This window comes from Simochromis diagramma, unplaced genomic scaffold (assembly GCF_900408965.1).
Source record: "Simochromis diagramma unplaced genomic scaffold, fSimDia1.1 OVJJ01000481.1, whole genome shotgun sequence".
Lineage (NCBI taxonomy): Eukaryota > Metazoa > Chordata > Actinopteri > Cichliformes > Cichlidae > Simochromis > Simochromis diagramma.
The window spans coordinates 2,177,846-2,198,163 of NW_024386898.1; the positions used below are offsets into that span (position 1 = coordinate 2,177,846).

A 20,318-nucleotide genomic window follows, 5' to 3' on the forward strand; every position below is an offset into this window, starting at 1 on the left:
CACTTTTCAAGCAAAAAGCTAAAAATTTCCAGTTTCTCAGTTGTGAGAATTTGTTACTTTTCATATGTCTTATGACACAATATATATAGAGTAATTTTTAACAGTATTTTTAAAAATCTAATCTGCAATACTGTAACAGCTGCTTGCAGTTCCCTATTGTGTGTAATTTAAACTAATGACCACTCTCCTTCGAGATTTATGTTCGAGATGTCAATACGAAGTGTCTAATGGTCTGCCCGGTTCATGTTTTGGACCTCTAGTGGTATCATTATCAATATTTCACTGTATACAGGAAAGAACTGAAGCACGTTTGGTGATTGATTTTCATCCAAGAGCAAAAGGGAAGTTTAAAATCATCACAAATTACTACACTTTCTCCTGCCAGTGTCCCTTTATGATCACAGGCCTCTCCTTCAGTGGTCCAGAGAGTATAAGCTATTATTGTGCTCTCAGCCTTGAAGTCGCCCACCCCGTTATCAGCACAAGGCCATCGGCTTTTACCTCAGTAGTAGCGATGCCCTTCCATTAGTCACCCCACCTTAACCCTCGCGGGCGTGCTGCTCTCTCTGGGCTTTTGAGTCTCATCGTATTTCCTGTCCTTTTTTTTTGCTTTTGTCTAGAATCTCTTAACTCAATTTTTATTTATTTTTCATAAAACCATTATCCTGGTCAGTCGTACCTATGAGCTGCTCTGTGTGCGTCTGCTATTAATGGCCATTGAGCAGTTCAGCCGGAGCAAATGGGGCTTAAGTGCATTGTTCAAGGTCACATTGTGGTGGTATTTGAGAGATGAGCATATCAAATTTCTCCACCGACAGTGCATTATTGGAAAAATCAAGTAAAAAAAGAAACGAACTAGCAGCTATGCTACTTAGCATAATCACTTTTTTGTGCTGGATATTTGCTGTCAGTTCTTTGCTACTTTACAACATGTTGGACTATTGAGCTTTAATATGTGGGGCTATGATGTTTTCAGCTACACCCCGGGTGTCGTATAGGCTGGCATGTTGGATTTTATATGTGGTTTCCTGCTTTGTAGAGCTTTAAATTGTGTTGAAAATATCTTTCATATGTGTTTTTTTCCTAAAGAATTTTTCAGTTGGGTGTAATTAAATGTCTAATTACACCCACCAATCAGATTAAATGATCGTTTTAGTTAGTATGTTAGTGGGATTTGTGAAAAAGTTATGGATGTATTTAACTGTGGAAACATTTTTGGCCACCCCTCATTTCTTCATATTTTGCTTCTAAGGAGCCAGACTGTCCTGTCACTTTTTCAAAGTGGTCTTGAGTAATAGTTCTCCAGACTTTCTCAGGAAACCAATGTCCAAAGAAAGTTTTTCTTTAGACACTGAGTGTGTTTTCACTCAGTCCTTGTACCTGAACAATTTCAGACAAATGTGGGGTTTTTTTTTGTTTTTTTATTGAACCTCTTAAAACTTTAATTCAATTCCTTTCAGTTCAGTTTTATTTATATAGCGCCAAATCACAGCAACAGTCACCTCAAGACGCTTTGTATTGACCCTAGAATATAAAGCAGTTATTAACACTGACCTGTGAATCATCCAGGCATAAAAGATGCACTTAAGATATGGCAAAGATTCAATGTTGTTTCTACACATAACAGAAAACTTGCTGAATCTATGAAAAATGCTACAGCGAATGATATTAGCTGAAAAAAAGCATTGTTTCCGTAAAAAAAATTTGAGGAAACTGGACAAATGGAGCATAAAAGAAGAAATGGTAGGCCTACAAAGCTATCTACGACCGATGAAGAGTATCAGAAAAAATCCAGCAAAAGAGCTGACACAGGACCAGAGACATACATCTGGCCCTTCAGCTGATTAATCTGCTGCCTCAACAGAAATGATCTCAGTTGAATTGTCACTGCCAAAAAGCCATTTTAAAGAAAGGGAAACAGGGAGAAAAGCCTGAGGTGTGCCAAATATGCAAAAGCTGCACTGGAAATTAGTGGCAACGGGTCAAATTTGAACATTTTTGGTTCAAATCATTGTTACATCATATGTACAGATGTTGGGAGTGAGGTACAGCAACGAGTCTCTAAAACACAGGGGAGGTTATATCATGTTTGGGGCTACATTCCAGCCTGTGGTGTTGGGGATTTTGTCAAAATTTGATGGAATTATGAAAGCAGAAAAATAACATTTTGATTTTGATCCACCATACCATCTGGAAACTGTCTGATTGACCATAAACAAAGTGCCAATGCAGTAAAAGCGTACTTGGATAGAAACACAGTGGAACACTATCAGTCATGGACTGGCCTCCAGTCACGTAATCCTGAAGATTACTTAAATAAATTAGAAGAATGCTTTCCTAAAAAAAGTATTCTTTGCCTTCAGTAAACATGTAGCAATAATTTTGAGTAAAATGCAACAGAAATCAAAATCAAAGCTTTTTTATTTAAATCAATCAATCAAATAAAATTAATCATTGAGGAAAATGTGCCTGGTATAAACCAATCAAGTAAATTTAATTTGACCAGATTCCATTAAATATAACATTTTACAGTCTACTTATGTAACAAAAGTATTTTTTGTAGTGTAGGTGAGTTCAGGCTGTGTGAGAACAAAGGAGATCATATTTCAAGCTCTTTAAAATTGTACCAATTCTTTGTTTTTCTCATTTACTTTATTTCCATATATGCGTACACACGTTTCAATAAATCACCGCACTTTTCCCCCATTTTCCTAGCAAAGGCATGGTGTTAAGGGAAGTTTCGCCCATGCCTGAGGTAATGTTTTTGTTCTTTCATCACTATCACTGTGAAGAAATGCCGCCCTGTTTTCCAAAGTATTTTTGTAACTTGCAAACTCAGTTGTACGTTTTATTACATGCTGTTTATGTGCATGTGCACTAATGAAAGTCACAAGAATTTTGTGGGCCTGAAAAATTATAGGTAACTTAATTTGTCCTGAAAGTAATTTCATTATGCAGGACTTCAAGTTACTATGAACAAAGAAAGTGTGCCTCATAAACCTTAGTGCATCTGTGATTTTCCTCCACTTCCTGCTTTGCCCCGCCCTTTCCTTGACCAGTTTGCACATCCTGCACAGCGTACCTGTCTCGGTGCAGTGTTATCTTGATGATCAGTGGTGGATGAAAAAGGAGGCACGGCTCCGTTCTGCAGTAACCCAATCTGATGTCTCCTTCTCATCCGACCATCGGAGAGGGCTGCTCACGCTGCAACGGCACGACCCTCTGCCTCAGCACTTTTCTCTCTCCCAGTGTGTTTGTGTGTTTATGTACTGTACGTGCGAATTCCGAGGGTCGGCGTGCGCGCGCATGCATGTGTCCTGGCAAAAGCCTGAATAATTGATGAGCAGTGGAAGGAGTGAAAGCACTGCCGGACGGGACGGTGTGTGTGGGAGTGTGTAGAGATGGGGGAGAGGAATACAGTGAGGCAGCAGCCTGGCTACGATGGGCTCTGCAACTACGCCCAAAAAATCACCTCCTGTTTCGGACTAGATGGTAAGAGAGGGGGGGTGTTTGTTATGCGTTGATAAGGATGGAGAAACAGCAGAGGCTGTGCGAATGTGTGTGATGCATTTTACGTGCTCTACTGATTTTCAGCTGCGCAGGGACAGCAGTCTTGTTTTTCTAAGCGTGTTGAGTTGCGAGTGTGTGGGTAGTTGTGGCAAACATACCACAGACTGGATGACGATTGGAGGGCAGTGCCACATTGCAGCAGAGTACTATGTCCTCAGCTACTCCCAGGTACATGTGTCCTCGTGTGTGGGTGTAAGACTGTACATGTTCTTTCACTGTCACACTTTTTATTTTGCCTGTAATGAAAGTCTGACTACCTGAATGAAGGTGTGGTTGCAAGCAGACTCCAGAGGAAGTAAAATTAGATAAGTACCTGATGGTAATAGCACTATACGCAGCCAGTCTACCTCCAGATATCCTGTCTGTGCACCCTCTCAGACAAAGAGGAAATTCATTAAATTTGAAGTGCAGGCCAAGCCGGGCATCTCCAGACTAAAAGGAAATTTTGTGCTTTGTCACTGTCTGCTATGCTTTTCATCAAGTGTGCGCTACTCTGGTTTAATTCTTTCGTGACAAGTTTCATTTACTCTTATCTGCTTGATGGAATTAAGATGTCAGGAGGGAGTTTTCTGTTTTATTGCACTTAGTTGATATTATGTTGAAATATGTTTGGTGACTACGTAGCAATTTCCTAGCAACTCTGTGTCAACAAAACTATCATATTTTCAGTTGGTTTAAAGCATTAGTGGGTTATTGTCAGTGGATTTTACCTCATGAAAAACTTAGATTTCCAAGGAATGTGAATGGATTCTTGGCTGGAGGAAATGAGCCAAGAATGAATGACATTGTGCAAGTCTTTGCAGAAGCAAATTTAACTCAAACCCAGAACATGTGTTCTTACTGCATTGCAATTTAGCAAAATCCTATTGATGTAGCCGTCAATTTCAATGCTAATGGAGGGATAACTTGTCTGCATTTCAAGTTTAACACTAATGTATTCACAGGATCTTTAGATGTTATTGATCCTGCTGATGAGGAACAGTGAATTTGTGCGTTTTTGCCTGCTGGAACGACCTTGCTGGTTGTTGACCTTGTAAGGGACTGGCAGACTCCCAAGGCAATCCAACCTTGAAAGAATGCTTTGGGTCAGTGTAATGCTCTACAATGATCCATTTGTTCTTTCTGTGTGTGAACCTAACTTAATGTAAGATTAAAAAAAGGATCTTGTTATTTAGCAGCGTAATTGAACTTAAAACGTAAAGACAAATCAAACCCCACCCAGAAGATAATCGTGGCTCGACGTCAGCCTTAAGCAGCTTAAGGCACCAAGCTGGTTGGGCTGAAGACACTCATACTGCAAGCTTGTCTCCTTACGTCTTACTCTACGCTACCTAAAGCCACCTGAAAAGTGATGGATGGAGGGACCCTAACCAAAGGCGGTTCATCGGCTCTTGAAACCGGGCCAAGGTTTAACGATGCGTTCTTTTGAATTTACCCTTCAAGCTTCCTTTGTTTCGCTTCTGTGCCTCTGTGAACACCCCTCACCCCCGATGTCCAAGGCTGAAAGTATTTCAGAGCGAGTCTGAGTCCAACACTGGCTGACGTCTACCTGCAGTGCTTCGCCCTTCTCTGTGGGACGGTCGAAGGAGAGCAGGGCACCATGCCTACTGTGCCCAACCTCAACAGCCTGAGCAAACTGTGCAGCTCCAGCCGCAGCCAAAGTGTCAACCGCGTCCGAGTAAAACGCAAGAGCTCGGTAAAACGTATGTCCATCATCGAGGATGGACATGTGGCGGAAGTCCTGTACCTGATTCCTAAACAGTACATGGAGCAGCTCCCGTACCTCAACCCTAATGACTATTATCTAAGCGAGAGGCTGAACGATGTCGCTACAGGTAGGACAGGTTAAAACATAAGGATCAGCGTTTATTAACTCAGCTTCTGTTATAGGCTTTTTATTGTCCAAATAATAAAAACTAACTGTAGTGATATTACCTTACCTCAGTGCGAGCAATAAAACATTCACAATAACATGCAAAAAATAGACTGTGCATCTAGTCTAAGACACTTTTAACTGAAGTTACATTAGAGTTTATAATTTTTCTTCCTGCTAGCGGCCCTTTTTTTAGCAGTTGTTTTATACAACAAAAGACTCTTATTTTAGCCCTCTATTGCAGTCTGGCTGCTCTGTTTGTGAGTAGGTGTCTCGAAGTGAATTGATTAGTTGTTGCTCAGAGATCACTTTGTTCTAATTGGATGACAGCGTGTGACTACACCTCTTGTGGATTTCCACATCTGACCTGTGTTTCTTTGTGCGAGCCTCACTTGCATGAGTTATGCAATGATTACACTGAAAAAGTCTCACAGAAAACATAAAAAAAAAACGTTAGAAAATTCATCACCCTCCTCTCTATACTTATATAATTCAAAGCCATATGCGAGGGCAATTTTGCTGAATTTTGCCAAGCCGACGGTACAACAGTACATGAGGAAGTGACATGGTGGCTTACATCAGGATTAGAACATGGGCATTAATACAGATTGAGATTTCCAGACCTTATGCATTCTCTGACTGCATGCCAGGCAAAGTAGTAAAAAACATCATTGCTTGGCACTGAGTTGTCCTTAAAATAAATACTTGCAAACCACATGGCAGCAAGTTCCTTCTAATGTTGGTGTCTAAAAGTGATTTTGAGCTTCCAGCTTTAAGGAAGGTGGTTTCAGATAAAAGTTCACAGAGGTTAGCTGTCAGCTAAGATCAATCAGAGACAGTGACATTCAATAAGTGCTTATATGCAGTAATATATATGCATTTTTTTTGGGAGACTGGATAAATTCTATGATTTTCATAAGACTAGATGTTTGTAAAAAGCACTCAGAAATGAACAAATAGTCATCCTCTTATTCAGCCATAACCACTCCCGAAGCCTATTGTTGCCTATGATTGCTGAACCCAACACAAGCTCTGTGTTCCCACACCATAAATCCTCCTGCATTATTCCACTTGATGATTGTTTGTTTGAATGTGAGTGGCACTAACCCTGCTCTCCAAGTGCTGTTATCCAGGGGTCAACAAATATTTCATCGATTCCTCAAAGAAACATGAAAACAAGTTAAGCCCCGTGTGGGTTGTGGGTAAAAAACAAAAAAGGGGGAAAGAAAAGTGGTTTTTATGTTTTGGTAAACTGTTAAAACATTTCTCAAAAAATGCCAATGAAGTTGTTTGTTGGAAAAATATAGTTCTGTGTGTTCAGGGTGGCTACATAACAGTAATGTTAATCTGGAATGGGTGAAATACGCTTTAAAGAAGTGCGCCAGGTTGCACAGGGTTGGTGTTCAAAAAGTTCTCACTGTTTTGTAACCTGTTTTAAAATAGAAGCCGGTGAAGTGCCTGTCATTATCCAGCGAGAGAGAGTTAATTAAGTCTGTCTGTGCTCCAAAAGAGTTTAAGAGTGCATCCTAGTTATTTGTTTTCTCTGTCAAGTTTATAAAAATCTAGAAATCATCCTCCAGTCCACAGAGTGTCTCAAAATGCATATTTAAAAAAAAGTTTTTTCATGCATTTATGTGTATGTGCAATGTGTGTCTCTGGTGTCTTGCAACCATAATTATAAAGCCGGAGATAACTGTGCAGCCTGTCCTCACTTTATTTTACTCCACGTGTGATGTTTTTTTTTTTGCAACATAATCATTTTTGCCAGTTTGGCTGTGGTCTGAACCCATAAGACAAATTACTATGAAATGCTCGTATCAGATGATAACAGTACTTAACCTGCTAATTTACAGGCTACGTTATTAATTGACAGTCAGACATGGATCATCCATAGGTGCGCGAAATACAGCAGAAACCTTTCATCCGTGGATAATAGGCTTTGCTCCTCAGGAATTGCTCCTGGCAAGCCTATTGTACCATGATTGTCCTGCAGCTCCTACAGAGATTATTAAAAGAGTCAAGATGATAATAGGTCCACTACAGCAGGAGCAGTAACAGGATGTCTTTGTGCTCCATTTAGCAGTTAGTAGGTGGACTGCAAACCTCGTAGTGTTCTTTTAGTTTTTACTGGATTTTATTTTTGTTTTAATTATCATACACTTATGACATATTTCCCTTTCTTTACAATAAAAAAGGGTGGAGTGCTCGGAGTAACGTCCGGCAACTATTTATACCATTTGCCTCCCTGGCATGTCGCCCGTTTGTTTGATGAGGAGAAAACGCCCCGTGGAAACTGTGGTACGATGATTGGTTTCCAGAAGGTGGCACAGTTTACACTGCAGTGGGTGAATGCATTCTGCATGCATAATAAGCTGCCTGCATTAGGATTTACAGTGGCAGTGCTGATGAAAAGCTGTTCCTCGCACATAGCCATAGGAATACGGATTGATCAGTAACCAAATTTGGTCCCTAATTTCTGCTGAGTTACTTTTGGAGTCATAATCTTTCCACGCTGTTGTTTCTAGAAACACTGGACTGGCACCTTGGGCATCAGTAGAACTTTTTAAATTCTCCGTAGAGCAAATAAGAAACTTTATTAATGCATTATACCCTAGTTTGTCAGCTCTGAGTGAAATAGTATTCCAAAATAATTCCATATATTCGATGCGGTTTCTTTTTAGTACAACAAAACGTGTCGCTTCAGTTACATAACACACGTGCATACATTTTTTTCTTGTTTTTGCATGTTGTCGCATCTCTAGCAGATGGGAGTCTTGTTTATTTTGCAGGGTTTTTTTTATTTTTTTATCACAGAGGTGGCACTTCATTCATAGAGTCATTTTTTTCATATGGTTACTTAAGCGACAGATGATATAAGAGCCGGTATGTTCATCTAGCTAGATCATGCTCTCCTGTGCTCTGTGTAATTGGATTCCAGGGGACTGGAGCTCCGAAGATATTAATACAGCGCTCGTGTTCGCGATCACAGGAAGTTTAACCTTCAACCTTAGATGGCCCGTTTTGGTCTTTGCATTGCTGCCCTCATGATCACTGAGATTTTTAGCAGTTAAGGCTCTCACTCTAATTAAGGTTGGCTTTACTGGTCCAAAAACATACTTCAAAGAAGTCAGCCTTTTACTTTTACTTAAAGCTGTTGTGCTCTGCTTTTTTTTAATACATCTGTCAAATACTGAAAGTTTTCAGTGAGCCACTCTTTTAGCACAGCAGGCTAATTGCCTTACTGTAAAAAGCCATTGATCACCACCTGCTGCCCTGTTGTACTGAAACACAGTCTTTGCTGAAGTGTCTGTTGTACAGCACAGTGATAAGGGGGTGCTTTTTCAGAATAATTCAATGTTGAACTTCTTACTTGTGGAATAGATTTATTTGCATTTCAGAGTATTGATAAATCGCAGTACACCACCCACTTTGGAATGGAGGACAGTTAGAAATAAGGTTTTGCAACTGGAAAAAAGAAGAAAAAATCTGTGTCATTACATGTGAGCAGGTGTGGGGATTTTTTTCTTTTTGGGGGGGGGTTACTGTTTTGGTCACACAGAGGCATCAGCAGCCACCTGGTTGCTGCAATGAGGAGGTGGCTGACACAACAGAGAGGCTGAGAGAGGGAGCAATAGGGGAAGAGGAGGGAGGAGGATGTGTGGAGGGGGGGAAAGGAGGAGGAGAGGGATGGGAGGAAAACAGGCAGTCGGGAGGCAAACCCCACGCTGTAGCTGTTTTTGAGAGGAGCGCTAAGCAGCGCCCACACCTCTCTCTCCCTCTCTCTGGTGCTTTGGCTTTCTTTTTTGTGCTCCAGTCTTGACTAAAAAAAGGGATCTAGCAGCTCGGGTATTTCTGGTGATTGATCTTCAGAGCCTTTTCTGGTGCGGATATACCTGGATTCCAATGGTCATGGTCAAAGAAAAAGGTATTCCAGCGGTCATGACTGTGTGTGTGTGAGGTTGTCATGAGTGTGTTATTACGGGATTTGTTTTGCCTGTCGTGCTGTTGACTGTCTGCAGACCGTATAGACGTGCAGTATGTCCATTTGGCTTTAAACTCCTGTGTCTGGCTGAATTCGATTTGACTGGACTAAATTTCTGATTTCCGATTTGATTATTTTTAGAGATTTAGACATATGATGTGGTAATATGGGGGTGGTCTTCTCTATGTGGGTGTGTGTTGCTTGGAAGAAGTATGACTAACAGCTCAGTCTAAATGTGCATCTCTAGCACATCAACATGTTCCCTCAGAGAAGCAGACTTGAACATGCTACGCCCTTGTCGATATTCTCTAGCTGCTGCTGCTGCTGCCTGGGTTGGAGTCTGCTTAATTTGGCTGCATCAGGCTTTATGTAAATGTACAGCATCTGGCTTGTCATATAGGAGCTTGTCAATTAAAACCTTCAGGGTCATAGTTCTGGGATTAAACAGTTCATCTTTATAAAGAGGCTAAATAGCGAGGTAACGTAGAGACGAAAAGTGGAGCACTGGTGTAGGGAGGCACACTGCGCAGAGCTGTGGACCTGCACTCTGTCTCTCCCTCCCTCTCTCTCTCCCTCTCTCTCTCTGTCTGCAGCCGTTGCCATGGTGACCATCTAAAAGGTACACTCCATTGTTGTCAGCTGTGGCCCCATTCATAGTGTCCTGTTGAAAGAAAAAGATGATTGTTTCCACCTATTACTGAGGTCGCCTGGCTGTGTGGGCAGAACGAAGCGAAGTCAGGGGTTGTCGTTTAGAGATATTAACATTCCCTGCAATTTGCCGGGGCATGCGCTCGTGAGGTTGACCGTTGTCAGCATGACTCAAGGCGAGCAGCAGCGAAGACAGCTTTCTAGAGTAAAGAAAATCTCCTGTTTAAAAATATTTAGAGGAGCGGTGAAAGCTCTGCCAAGGAGCAGATGACTAACTGAACTCAAACTGGAGTAGCTTTTGTACCGGGAACGAGTCTGTGACTTTCAAACGCAGTGTATATCCATCACACTTCATCACTATACTATACAAAACAAGGTGTTACACTTTAAACCTAATGGACTGGATGTTAAGATCACAGTAATAAGTCACTGAGGCATGTCTCCAGTTGTGCAGTGCATGCTTGTGTAGCCAAACATAGTTCATCATAATTCTGTCTTTATCCTGAAAATATTTCTACCACCAAAAAAAAAAACATGTGCAAAGGCTTTTTCTTTTTTTTGGTCAGATGTGAGTATGCATCTGACAGCACATTCGTGGCTGGAGGCGGTGTCCAGCTCTGGAGCTGTTTCCCTTCATGTGGATTTGACTGGGCCACGAGTAAAGCGGCTCTCACCACCAAGTCCCCGTGCTGGCAGAACATCCGTAACCTCTGGCTGCCACGTTTTCATCTCCCTTCTGAAAGTTTTTCCATAGACTTAACTCACTACCTTCCTGTTCCATTGTGGGCTTTGTCGGTGACAGAAAGCTTGTCCAGGGTCCTCTAGTTTTTCATTCCTCTTAAGAGGAAGCTATCGGAATGTTTTTGCAACCCAAGCTTTCATCGTGTATTCTCCCGGGATCTCATAAAACAACCTGTCTGAGGCCAGGTGGGCTCGGTACCATCAGGACGCACAGCTGAGCCAATACTGGATTGCACTGTATGCTCATAAAGATGAATCACAATCAAGGGATTGCAGTGTTAGCGTTTTGTCTGCTTGCAGGCGGCTGCCCTATTTTCAAAGCCAAAAATACCCTTGAAATAGTTTGTAATTTATTGGGTCCATGTGTACCTTAGATAGTCTGAGCTTGAGTTACACGTGCCTGAGATTTGTGTACATTTATAGGCCGAGCTGATTCTTTTACCCTCATCCTCATGCTTCCTGTGCCAAATTGCGTCGGAAGCCCAGCTGACCGTAGCCATCATCACATGTATGTCACCTGGCTCATGAAACGCCAACTCCCACCACTCTTTCTTACACAGTGTGAAGATTTCCTCTTGACACGAAAGTCTAATGTCATGTGCCTTTGTGGCTGCCTCTAGTGATTTTGCAGAGTGCTGCTTCTGCTGCAGACAACTGCAGTGGTGCCTCATCTTTGAAGCTTGCCAGTGTCTAGCCCCTGAAAGAGGAGCTAAACCCTTTCGCAGACATGAGTGCAGCACAGGCTCTCACAGACACTCGCTGTTTGTACAGCTGGCACACAAGACTAGAATACACAGATGAGATAAGTGGTCAGCCAGGAAGAGATGGCCACTGACCCAAAATATACACGCTGAAACAACACGAGTGACGTGGGTGAGAGTCACATGAAAGAATGCAGAGTGTAGTCATATATTCTGCCAGTCAACAAACATCCTCCCTGCCAGGCATCAATCAGTGTGATTATCCCAGGAAACACGACAGGAGTGCGGGGCCTTCGTGGGCTGTCATTGAGAGGCAAAGACCCAAAGTCATCATCAGATTCACAATCACGAGGGGCTTTGAAGTTTATAAAGCCTCCATTGTCTCCTTCTTGATAAGCAACTGTGCTCCGAGTCTCTCTCTATTATAATTGTGTACCTGCTCAACAACAAATGATCTGCAATGAACTGCACTGTGGCGTTCAACCACAGAGTGCAGATCATTATTTCAAGCTCAGGTCCCTGAGGATTAGTTATTAAAGGTTTAAAGAGGGGGTCTGGTGGAGGCCGATAGGACTCCCCCCTCTGCAATTTGTGCCCTGCGTTTGAAGTGCTTTGTCTGGGGTGCTGATGGCGGGGCAGAGGGGTGTGGAGGTGCTGGATACCACCATACATATTCATGGAGGGGAGGGTTAAGAGCTCCTTGTTATGTCTGAGCGATAAAGAGCCCCACATGCCCTTCCCCCAAACAGGCACACGTCCCACAGCACATTGGCATATTTTGTGCCTTTGATGTTAATCTTGGGTCAGACCCTCCTCCCAGAATATTCCATCCAAAACGGGTTGTACTCGGTGGCACTATGTGTGTGTTTTTGTTGCCTATGAAGATCTGGGGACTCAAGTACTGGCATGGGCACAAGGAGTGGAGATGACTGCCTTTGCCCTCCCCCCCCCTTGGTGTGTCCCTCTGTCTAGTGTATGATACTCTACAAACGCACACACTTTCCCTTATGGCTGCTGTTTGTCTCTACTGGAAACTCGTGTGTCTGCGAGTCTTACAGTAACAAAGGGAGAGGGAGCGACTGAATATTCTATTAGATCTTTTCATCTCGCTCTCTCATCTATTGTTTAATTCAATTCCCCCTCTCCCAGCGCATTTCCAAAGTTCTACTATGGTTTTGCATACCTCGGGGTCTATGAAGGCAGGAAATGAAAGCAACAAAGTCTGAAGCTTCTTCAGCAAATCCTACGCTCTCTGTCAACAGCCCCGCTCCATTATTATTAGCCAGTGAGGCCGAGGCACGTGTTACAGAAAAACATCTGTCCTCGGGGGATTCATGAGGACCTTTCTCACTTCCCTCCTGAGTATAATCTTCAGGCTTTATTACTGCCAACACAGCTAGACTTAGCTTAAATGGGCTGGGGTGGGGGTTGAATATGGAGAGAGCAGCCCCCTTTTCTCTGGGCCTGGCTTTGGGATGCTCTGCTGATTATTGTTCCCTCACTACTGTGTGTGTGTGTGTGTGTGTGTGTGTGTGTGTGTGTGTGTGTGTGTGTGTGTGTGTGTGTGTGTGTGTGTGCATGCGTTCATTGTGTGCTTAGGCTAATATCAGTCACTTCATCCTCTGGTGATGAGGCAGGACAGCTCACCCTGTCAGCATAGCCAACACATCCAGCCCAGAATGAGGAATGTGATCAGCAGTTGGAAAAATTGTACTACTATATATTTTACAGTAAGTTGCTCTGTGCTGAGGTTGCTTCATGTACTGCATACTTACTTATTTATAGCATTATATGATATATATTCTGGCAAACCGAGCAGCATCTTGCTCCTGTCCCATGAACCTCTAAAGACTCAATAATGGATCTGTTAAAATGCCAAGATGCTGAAGTAAAAGTGCTTGAACTCATGCTTTTATAGACGTGGAGTTATGAATGTATACAGGACTGCTAAATGTTTGAAAGAAGCCCCTCAGAAAGGCGCTTTATGTCCGGACAAATCCTGTAAATGAGCCAATCTGTAGCATTTCATATAATTTAGCAGCCTTTTTTGTGCAGGGTTCTTAAGTTTTAATGAAATGCCATGTAGAGTACCCGTCTCAGCTTCATTTTTTCCTAACCCCCTCTGTGCAGCCACTACTCAGGCAAAGGCAGTACTTTACAGAGCGGGGCAGAGGCGGGGCAAAGTTGGAAAAACACAGCGCTTATGGATTCCCATCCAAACCTCAGCGTTTAGATCCTCTGTGCATGGGATTCAAACATCTGTCTTGGATTTCTGTCAACCTGTTATGACGTTAGCAGTGTTGACTTTTCCGTGCCGGGCTGTCGTCTCCCACTGACAACGCAACACTATGAAGCGTTAAAAATAGAAACTGGCATCAAATCAAAATATCTACTTTAAAGCTGCTCTGTTGAATATTTTTATCACCACGCTGGTTCAATGCCTGTGTAATGCGAAAGGTCTAACTTGTATTAACATATTCAAAGAATTATCACCATCCGTAATCGTTTTAGGCAATAAGTACAGCCCCAAATGCCAAGGTATAATAGTTCAAGAGCCACGTCTGTTGTTTCCCTTAGGAGAACAAACAGGAACTAAAAGCAAACGTCATATTGTACCTTTTTGTCAGCCTTGATGTATAAAAAAACATAAGTCAAAATTCAATGATGTACTGCAGTTGCATTTATAAAGTTGTATTCACAGTCTAAGCCACAGTCATAGCCACATTTTTGCCATGCAGTCATTCAAGCCTATTCTATACTCTTTAAGCAAGATTCACAAATTAGCCTAGCGGTCATGCTAGCTGGTGAGGTCAGTGTTATCCACTGCACCATTTTACCCTCCATTATGCCAACTATAAAAGGCAGCAATACACAGATTAACCCGAAGTAGTACAGACACTTTTTGCTGAAGTGGCTTTTTGTTGAAGTTTGATTGAGAGTTCAGAACATTTTAGTGTAGGTCTAGTAGACAGGCTACAGGCTAGCTAGCTAATGTAGCTTGATTTTGGAGAGGTAGGTGCTCTCAGGTAGGGATTCTCAGTAACTCCAAAGTTAACTTCTTTCTACTTTGGGTGGTCTTAGCTAGCTTGCTAGTGCTAGCAGTGACTTAAGTCATTGTAAAGTGTGTGAAATATTGGGTTTGTTTGAAGGCACCTTTAATAAAGCTGGGATAGGGATTGAAAAAAAAGCAATTAATTTGTTACAATTTAACTACTGGGCCTTTATCCAGAAAATGCTATGGTAGTCAGGTATGCTAATTGTTGAATATTAACTTGAACGATGTTTGTATGACATTTCTGTGTTTACAGCTCGTTGTACCTTTCTTAAGTTATTAATGAATCAAGTTTTAAAGGTTAAGCCTTTAAAATCACATGACATCTTGCTGATTTACTATTTTGTTTTATAGCAACATTATAAAAGTTGTTTTGATTGCTAAAAAGAAAGCCAGTAACCTGCTGTGCTGGCACAGTCAGCAACCTCATGTACCAGCACTTTGTAGAACACATTTTCTTATCTTCGTTTTTGACACACATTTCACTTGTCAGGCTTCCGGCAGCTAAGGTCATGTGTCAAATAAACAAAAGATGGGCCTTGGAATGTAGCATTCCCAAACAGAGGAAGTGCTAATGGGGGTGTTTGGAGATGCAGCAACTTTAAATGTTTTTTTTTTATTTTGTTCATTTGATATTTGACTTAGGTATTTAGTTATTTTTTATTTGATTAACGTTAAGTTAAAGTATTAAACTAGCTCTTGGTTTTATGTCATTGTAGTTACTTCATTTGTCAGTTTTTGTACAAGTTGGCCTGATCAGCTAACATTTAGACCATCGTTAGAAATATACAATTATATATAAAATTTCCTCCTCGTTTGATTTATACTACTAAATCTTGTCAGTTTCCTTCATGAGCACAGTGTTATTACTACTGGTACGAGTAAATGCGACCAAAAAGAAAGAAAGAAAAGGAAATGGAATTGGCCTTTAAGTTGTTCTAGCATGTTCCTGAGGCTGACTTATTGGATTGGATATTTTTCATGAGAGCGGTTACCCAGATGGCCTCTGTGATTCCATCAAGGTGCAATGTCACATACAGAGCTGCTGGGACTCCGTTTACTCTTACAGTAGTCTGGTTCGCCCAGAAATGAGTCATTGTCCTGCTGAGTGTAATCACATCAGAAACACCAAGGAGAAAGATCCTCCACTCATAGTCCACCTTTTTTTTCTGTTATCTCACAACTACTCTGTACCTTTGTGTTTCAAAATGTAAATAGAATAATGTTATGTTGTTGTTATTCCTTTTAGGAGTTGCCACAATAAAGGTTTAGTCAAGTTTAAATCAAAAATAGCTGAAATGCCTTTTAAAATAATTGGACTTCTCTTTCTGCCGTCTTTAAACATTAGTAAGCCAGTCTAAACGTAAATAATGGGACACAAGGTAGGGCAAGTCATCAGAAGTCCAGAGTAATCTCTTTCTTTGGTAGACCATCGATTGTTCGTGATACTATTTCAGTATTCGCTATTTTGGCGGTGTCTTATTTTAGCCTTGCAGACTAATGATCTACTGCAGAGCAGAAAGAGAAAAGAGCCTTTCATGTCTGTTCTCACTGTGACTCTGCATATTTGTGTGGGTATGTCTTTGTTTGAAAAAGAGACAGAAAGAAGTAACAAAAGAAGGAAAAGCGAAAGCCTCCTTGCCAGTTAAAGCTCCCGACTGTCAAATAATCTGCTGGTTTCAAACAGCTGATAAGCTGTGTGCAGTGCGACACTGCAGCGGTATTTACGTTCCGTGCAATAGTGGCAGATTAACGTCTGTCTTTAAGAGGGATGCCCAAAGTGTTAAGTGAGGAATGCCATATGCTGATACATTGTGGATCTAAAAATAATGCTGGTGCTGCTTGCCATTAATAGCCTAGCCTTATATAATTCTAACGATGGTCAAAATACCTCACACCAAGAACGTGATGTCTAAATGTGTTTGTACATTAAGATCTGAGGCTGAACAACAAGTATGTTATAGCCATGTTAGGCTGTGGTTGCACTACTTTAGTTCAGACTGAAATATCTCAATCTGTTTCTCAGTTTGTTCCATTGCTTTGAATGTTGATATAGGCATTCATGGCCTTAAAGATGAGCCTCACTGAGTTTGGTTATCCTCGGATACCATCCCAATTTTCACGTCCACAGAACCAACTTTTTTTGATAGACTGGCGCTTTTCTTGGTCTAGACATTCATGGTTCCCATAGGAATTACCTATGATTGCCCTGACTTGCGTCGCCTCAATGTGTTTTATATTGTAAGCTAAAGACTTGGCGACAGTGAGAAGGAAAAACGGCCTTTTAACAGGAAGACTCTCAGGCAGAACCAGGCTCTGGGAGAAGCAGCCATCTGCCACAAATGGAGGTGAGGAAACAGGAAACTATGGAAGAGAGCCATTAGATTAATAATAACTATTAAATGGAGTGACATGAAGTGTAGTTCCAACAGTCTTTTTTCAATTAATCTAGTTCAGTTAATCTTCAATTAATCCAAATTTGAATATTTGGTGTATACTGCATAAGACCTTCTTGTGTTTGTGATTGGTAGTAATTTATAATAATTACCACCAATGTATATGAATGCGTTAACAGTCAATAAATCTAAGCTCGCTAACATAGTGAGCAATGCACCTTCATAACATCAGCAATGCTGACATTGTCATCTTGAGCGCGATAGAATGCTGACATAAACATTAAGCTCCAAGCGGCACTAAAAGACTCGTGTCCTTTATAAAGTGGCTCCGCTCCTTTACATTCTCGCTTTCTCCTCATGCGTGCACACTGTCAGTACATCATGGACATGTGTCTGCCTTTATAAAACTGTTATTTGCTGCCTACCATTGTTTTATTCATTCATGGCTTTTATAGAATGAGTTGCTCAGTCACAGCAAAAGTGACGTCTCTTCTGTTTTATTAGAGGCTGGTTTTTACTTTGTGAGTCTAAGCGTGTGTGTCTGTGTTTTCATTCAAAAATGTGGTCCTGAGGACATCTACTGGAGCAGGTGGTTTTGTGTCAGTGTTTATGTGTCTGCCAGTTTGTCCAAAGATTTGCCAGTGCAACAATGTCACAAACAGGAAAGATGCTGTCAGCAGGCAGAGTTGTCTCAGAAGTCACTGGTTCTGCAGTTAGTGTGACCCCATTGCCGGATGGACTCTAGCTTTATTTGCGCTTACATGTCAAAAAGAGTCAAATGATTATTGGGACGATAAGCTAGCCAGAGACAGTAAATGGTCCATAACTCTAAATTAGGTTTTCCTTTGAGAATGAAAGTACATTAAACTCAATAGTGAAACAGTCTTTATCAATACCCTTTTAGTGCTCTATTTACCAAGCCTTGCTCCCCTCAGCATTTTGACTGTCCATCCTCAACTGACGGAGACAGACTATATTTAGACTGATGTTCTCCAGAGAGTCTCTCTGGCCAAGAACCCAAAGTTGCGCTGTCCTGCTCAATGTCATTCTTTTTCTTTTCTTTTTACGCTGACAGGCTCTGAGCACTTGTTCTTCAGCTCTGGTGTTTGTGAGATGTTGCAGATTCAGGTCCTTGTGCCGAGCATGCTAATACTGTTGACTATAAGAGATGTCACAAAAACCGTATTGACTGCCACGTCTAGCAATTCCCGTGGCTCATCAGCATTACAGCTCAGCAGTAATGTTGATATTGTGTCTGCTTTCTTTTGCAGTGGCTCATGCGCAGGACACACGCCACCACTCTACAGAGAAGCCCCTAATTCAGTGCTACAAGTGTGGGCAGCCATGTAAGGGCGAGGTGCTCCGGGTGCAGAACAAGCACTTTCACCTCAAGTGCTTCACATGTAAAGGTACAGTATACAATAAATACATTTTCAACATATTTTATTTGAAATTATAATCAAATTATATTTTCCTACAAATAAATAAATTGGGTACGCTAGAATATGGGGATAACAAGTCGGGAAACAAAGAAATAGTAATACTGTAAGTAAATTTAAGTAGTAATTTTAAGTATTGCATAACTTCTGGTATTTTACATGAGAAGGAAACACAAATTATGTTGTAAGTAATTTTGAGTACAGTGGAAGTATTTTGTACATAATTTCATAGCAATTCTGCAGAAAAACAAACAATATTTTCCTCTCTTAGATTATTATCTTGCATTTTTACATGCTAATTTTTTTTTACACCTTTGATGTTGATTATGATCTTTTTTTTTCTCCTCAACCACACTTCAAACATAACCTTCAAAAGGATTGTATTTTTAAAAAGCTGGCTTGATGTGAATAATAAAGATGGAGATGTAACAAAGTAAAGATGTAAAAATGAAAGATTAATCCACTCTCTAATGTGTCCGAAAAAGTATAATGTACTTAGGATGGAAAATAAGGAAATATTGTTTGTTAAAATCATGCAGTTATGCATTAATTAAAATTGCCTACACACTACTTCAATTTATTTATAGCATAGTTATTCCTGTGCCATATTATAAAGTGTTACCAAGAATTCCAGTAAAAAGGTAAACTGCTTTGGGGATTATATATGAGTAAATATCTTTACTAGTATTTACTGCATGTGATTTCTCTCACCTTTATTCCATGTCAGAAAGCCTTTAATATTAAAATACAGACCAGTTGTTAGTAAATAAGTCATGTGTTTACAATTTAAAAATGATCTTTCATACCACTAAGACTAAACGGGAGAAGAAAAATGTGGGAGTTATGTGAAAATTGGCAGCCAAAGTGTGAGTTTTAAAATTCTCTGCTAATTTGATCCTGTCACAATAGTAGGACATTAGCTGCCTTTCATTCAGTCCGTGCTACTTAATGAACTGGTTTGATTTTTTTTTTGTTTTGTTATGAAGAATGTTCCTCGCTGTTTGTACTCAGGAAGCACGATAGTGCAAATAAACAGTTCTTTCTTCCTTTGCTGTCCCAGAATGCATCCCGTCCATACAAAGTTTGAACTATAGGACCAGTCAAGTTCCTTAATGCCACAACGTCCTTTCTGTGACCTTCCGACTGGACGGATGCATGGTGGCATGACTCGTCTTCACTTCTCAGACCTGCATTGTTCAATTAAAGTGCCATCCTGTCTACTATGACAAGAGACAGTGCAAATCCTTGTTCATTAAGCTTTATTACCGATAGGTTTCTAGCACTCCGGCATGAGTACTATGTAGCCACCCACAGCTGACCAACCCATCTCACTTCGGGCCAGCTCAGGTCTTGCCCTGCTAAAACCTTTGTAGTTAATCCAAGACTGGAGTGCTAAGAGTTAGCTTACTTCATCGAGAGCCTAGAATAACACAAGCAAACGGTGAGATTAGTGCCTAATTTGGTCCTTTACATGTGCATGCCACAGGAGTGATAAAAGCATGATAAGGATAATGAGAAGGTTGCCAAAGTAGACACTAGTACAGCTTTAGTAGCCAAAAGACTCGGTGTCCTGGTCCTTGCTTTAATTGGATGTATGCTTTTATCAGTCTCCAACCTCACTAGTAGTAATCCTCAGGCTGACTGAGCTCTGACACTCAGAGATGCCTTTGCAGATGGATCCCAAATAACCTCCTTTTGTACACTTTAATTTCATTAAATGCACAAAAGTTTCTGTTTCATTGCAGTTATTTTCATTTCAATTCAATAAGTCGACCTCACTGAGGTTCTAAAAAGGCATTTTACATAATGGCATGTATCTTTTGAAAAGCCAGGGCAGCTGGACATCAAATCTCCACTGCTGGTTTTCCTATTGACTCACTTAGTTTACAAGCTAATCTCATCATGTCTGAGTCTTA

General features: G+C 41.0%; 1 protein-coding gene across 8 annotated transcripts in view; it reads left to right on the forward strand.

Moving 5' to 3' along the window:
- Positions 1-2,579: 2,579 nt before the first annotated feature.
- Positions 2,580-20,318, forward strand: part of ablim1a (actin binding LIM protein 1a) — a 36,415-nt gene continuing 18,676 nt past the window's right edge. The window contains exons 1-2 of one of the 8 annotated variants that reach the window (XM_040034425.1): positions 2,580-3,492; positions 18,235-18,372. In XM_040034425.1, the coding sequence (XP_039890359.1) occupies positions 3,402-3,492; positions 18,235-18,372 (229 nt within the window). In that variant the 5' untranslated portion in view covers positions 2,580-3,401. The other 7 variants (XM_040034421.1, XM_040034426.1, XM_040034423.1 and 4 more) reach the window with 7 other exon arrangements.